The 3,541-nt window shown below is 41.2% G+C and overlaps 1 protein-coding gene across 1 annotated transcript; it reads right to left on the bottom strand.

The window, feature by feature from the left end:
- Window positions 1–365: 365 nt before the first annotated feature.
- On the bottom strand, window positions 366–3,198 carry LOC110466328 (RING finger protein 151-like). The gene has a single exon (XM_021522747.1). The coding sequence runs from the start codon at window positions 2,610–2,612 to the stop codon at window positions 1,575–1,577; it is 1,038 nt and encodes a 345-aa protein (XP_021378422.1). The 5' UTR covers window positions 2,613–3,198; the 3' UTR covers window positions 366–1,574.
- Between the last annotated feature and the right edge of the window lie 343 nt (window positions 3,199–3,541).

Raw genomic sequence — 3,541 nt, 5'->3', positions numbered from 1 at the left:
GCTCTATACCTATGCACGCAAACTTTCCAATGGATTTGGAAATAAGCTGACAACTTCGTTTGCATGTATTGTAATGACACACAATTATAGTCACTTACTATCACTTAACAGTTGTAATTTCACTTTAATCACTCGATTCTATAATGAACACACTGTGGACTTCCAAGGTGTAAGGTTTCTATTACTTAACGTTTTCCTGGGGCCGATTTAAAAAAATAATGTAATAGTGACTAATAACGTGGGTTCGGAGCTATAATTAGCTACCAATTCAGTGATATCGTTTTTAGGATCTGGGCTATAATTCGACACACGAAAATATTTCATACATGAAGGATTGTAGATCCTGTTACAGAAATCTTTAACACATTAAGTAGTGCTTCAATTAAAAACAACAATTTACCACTATAGAATTGCTAACGTTAATTTCTTCATTTGAACATTTCTGAACGAAGCGTTTTTTTTTCGAATGTCTAATAACTCAAATATAAAAGGAAAGGTGATGTGACGCTGACATTTAAGTTGATATTCTAGACAATATGTGAGTTTTACCTTTCCGCGAGCGAAGAAGTCGTACAGTATAAGACAGATAATGCTTGCGACCAAAGATGACAATGCGCAACGGAGTAGGCAGTACCCCTTCCTAACTTTGTGTGGTTTGATAGCAACGCTGTATGACATATGAGACTAAACCTTTAGGTTATAATGAACTTATACGACGACATAGTATGGATTGTAATGGTACTTGTAATACCCTGAGTATATTTCGTGACATTTTTGACTTTCACGGAGACACATGAATCTCAGTCTCAACCACACAAAGACTCTCTGGGTTTCTATGGCGCGTATAACTATTTTAATGGAAGACAAGGTTCTAAAATGAAAATATGATAATTGCTGTGGTACTTGTAGTCCTGTAATAGGCTAAAGTACTGTATTGGTTTTACATCCGACATAGTACCATTTGCAATATAACCTTTAATTAAAAGCAATACAAGTGAATCATTGGAAAAGAACCATTTGAACTAAAGAATCTTTCTGTAAACGTTAATTAGTACACAGATACCCAAAATAGCTCAGGTAGCGAAGTTTCGTGACAATTACAGTTCGGTACAGCTCCGTGATCAGAACAATGTGTGTCGGCGGAAACCAAATATATATAATTGTTGTGAAGCGACAGCACACGCTCGGCCAAATATGTCTTTTTAATATATCTGTAATGAGTCTAGCAAAAGTCTAAACAACAGAACCAAACAGTAGGACTAGTGTTTTGTCTACACTATATACGACACTGGACTGTCGTGTGAACGGCACGGAATGTATATATCAACAGTTGGTATTGTATAGATCAGCGAAGTGACAATGTATCGAGTAGACACAGTATATATCGACAAGTTAATACGTCTTCTTTGATCCTTTCGAGTTACTTCGGTACCCAGTACAACCTGATACTACTAATATGGTGAACCTTAATCAAGCAGGTGATCATAAAATTTAGTTAAGATATAAAAAAAAAACATGGAAACAAATGAAATTATAAACGATATTTCCTGATAAAAAAAAAATGTCCGCGATGTTCATAATACAAATGCCCGAGGTGAAGTTTCATTTTGGGAAGATTTCCTGTCAAACAATGCGGAAGACATAGACTTACAGTTTTGTGTGGCCTGCCTATACCGAGCTATGCTCTGTAGCCAACAGTGGAAGTTAATGCGCTGGGCCTCTCCGAACCAATTACTGGCGAACGCCGAGGCAACTAACATGTGTACATCGTGTTCGTACTCATTTCCACAACGTGCGTAGTTTTCGTAGCACCGTTTGATAGCACTGAAGATCCGGTCGCTATCCGCATAAGACGGTTTCTTGAGGAGGAATCTAGCAATGAGGAGGGAGAGCTTGGCGATGCTCTCAGGCGTGTATCCATAATCATAGTCGGGGTCGAAGTCCGCATACTGCGCGTCCAACAGCTCGTTTCTTTTTTCTTGTAACTCCTCTCTCGACTTCCGGTACTCTCTTTCCAGAACACGATTCTTTGACTCAGAAACCTGCAGATCACGCTTGAATGTTTTCAGCTGCTGCTCTAGGAATGAAATACGCGACACAAGGTTTGACACTTCCGCTGATGTAATGCTGGCGTTCAGCCGGATATTGCCGAGCCGAGAGGCGGCAAGGGAACGTTCATTATCTACGTCGTCCTTAATGGCGGCAGCAATGCCCTCGCACCGCATTTGGTGAGCGGCTAGTTCGTAGCGGTGGATGTTGGTGCCACATCCTGCACACTTGACTGGTACGTACCCACATGTCTCTATGTGACACGCCAACTTCTCCAGTTTGGTGATAACTTTGCAACCCCGGTCATTGTTGTCGCATGTGACGTCAAACCCGTTAATGAGGTTTCGAAGGGAGAGCACTGGCTTCATTTCGCTCTCTGTCACTTTGCTGCGACATTCTGGACACGTCCGAACATCTGGTTTGCTGAGCCAAGTGTTGAGGCATAGCCTACAGAAGCTGTGTCCACAAGGGGTCAACACGGGATCTTCTAGTACGGATCCGCAAATTCCACATATCAAATTCGGGTCGACGGTAGTAATAAACCGATGTGTGCCGTACCCCATTGTCAGCGTTTATATGGACTTCAACGGCTATTTCAGAGTTTACCAGCCAGTATATCACTTAATAGACACTTGTGTTCCTGGGTCAGTACTTGGTGGGGTTTGTCGGACAATGATAATCCGTCGCCATTCGTTTGGTGTGTGAGCCACAATGCAAGTCCACTATTTCCCATAACAGAATTTGCACCAGCGGCTATATCTAACTCTTGTAAATGAAGTGTAACGATTTCGTGTTAGTCTAGGTTGGCGTACCTAAGTGTATATTGTAAATGTAAATCACTTCCAATTTAATATACACTGAACGTTGTAGATGAAGCGTAACAGCTTTTTCAAAGCGCTTAAAGTTTTAAATATATTTGTAAATAATTCTAAACGGCACACAATTTAAAAATTCCTATACAGATCACAGGATGGTCCTTTTTACTGTTCGGTCTAATTCTCCTGTTTTATCGATAGCTATCTGTTCAATATTTATCCATCGTTTAAAGCCGCGGTCCGATATTTTTAAATGTCTGCCGTATCCCGTGTCACAGCATTCCTTGCCGAGGTAACAATGAGGGAGTGGAGCGTGGCCGCCCGTTGGCCGTTACCTGTGCGCTACCTGTAGAGTCTATAATTATGCATTCACCTTTTTATGGAAATCAATACACATTTCGTGCATGTTGCCCGACTATTACGGAGAGAGACGGATAAAACCAGCTCACTATTGGTCGTGATCTCTCGTTGAGGAACACCGCAGTGACGGCACGGGTTCACCTCTTTCGGTGCGAGGCTAGCTATCGATATCATAATGACAATAATAGTACGCCTATCTGTTAGGTTATTGATGGACGTAAGGTTCAGAATGTCAGTTATGGTTTACACCGCTAGTATTCCTACACTTAACTGTACAGATATTGGTACGACGTCTACAGACTTCAGGATATCGATGG

Source organism: Mizuhopecten yessoensis, unplaced genomic scaffold (assembly GCF_002113885.1).
Source record: "Mizuhopecten yessoensis strain PY_sf001 unplaced genomic scaffold, ASM211388v2 scaffold11131, whole genome shotgun sequence".
NCBI classification, from domain to species: Eukaryota; Metazoa; Mollusca; class Bivalvia; order Pectinida; family Pectinidae; genus Mizuhopecten; species Mizuhopecten yessoensis.
This window is presented reverse-complemented; position numbering and strand designations above follow the sequence as displayed.

Excerpts from the sequence above, each read along its gene's own strand:
- LOC110466328 (XM_021522747.1), bottom strand. The coding sequence starts at position 2,612 with ATGGGGTACGGCACACATCGGTTTATTACTACCGTCGACCCGAATTTG.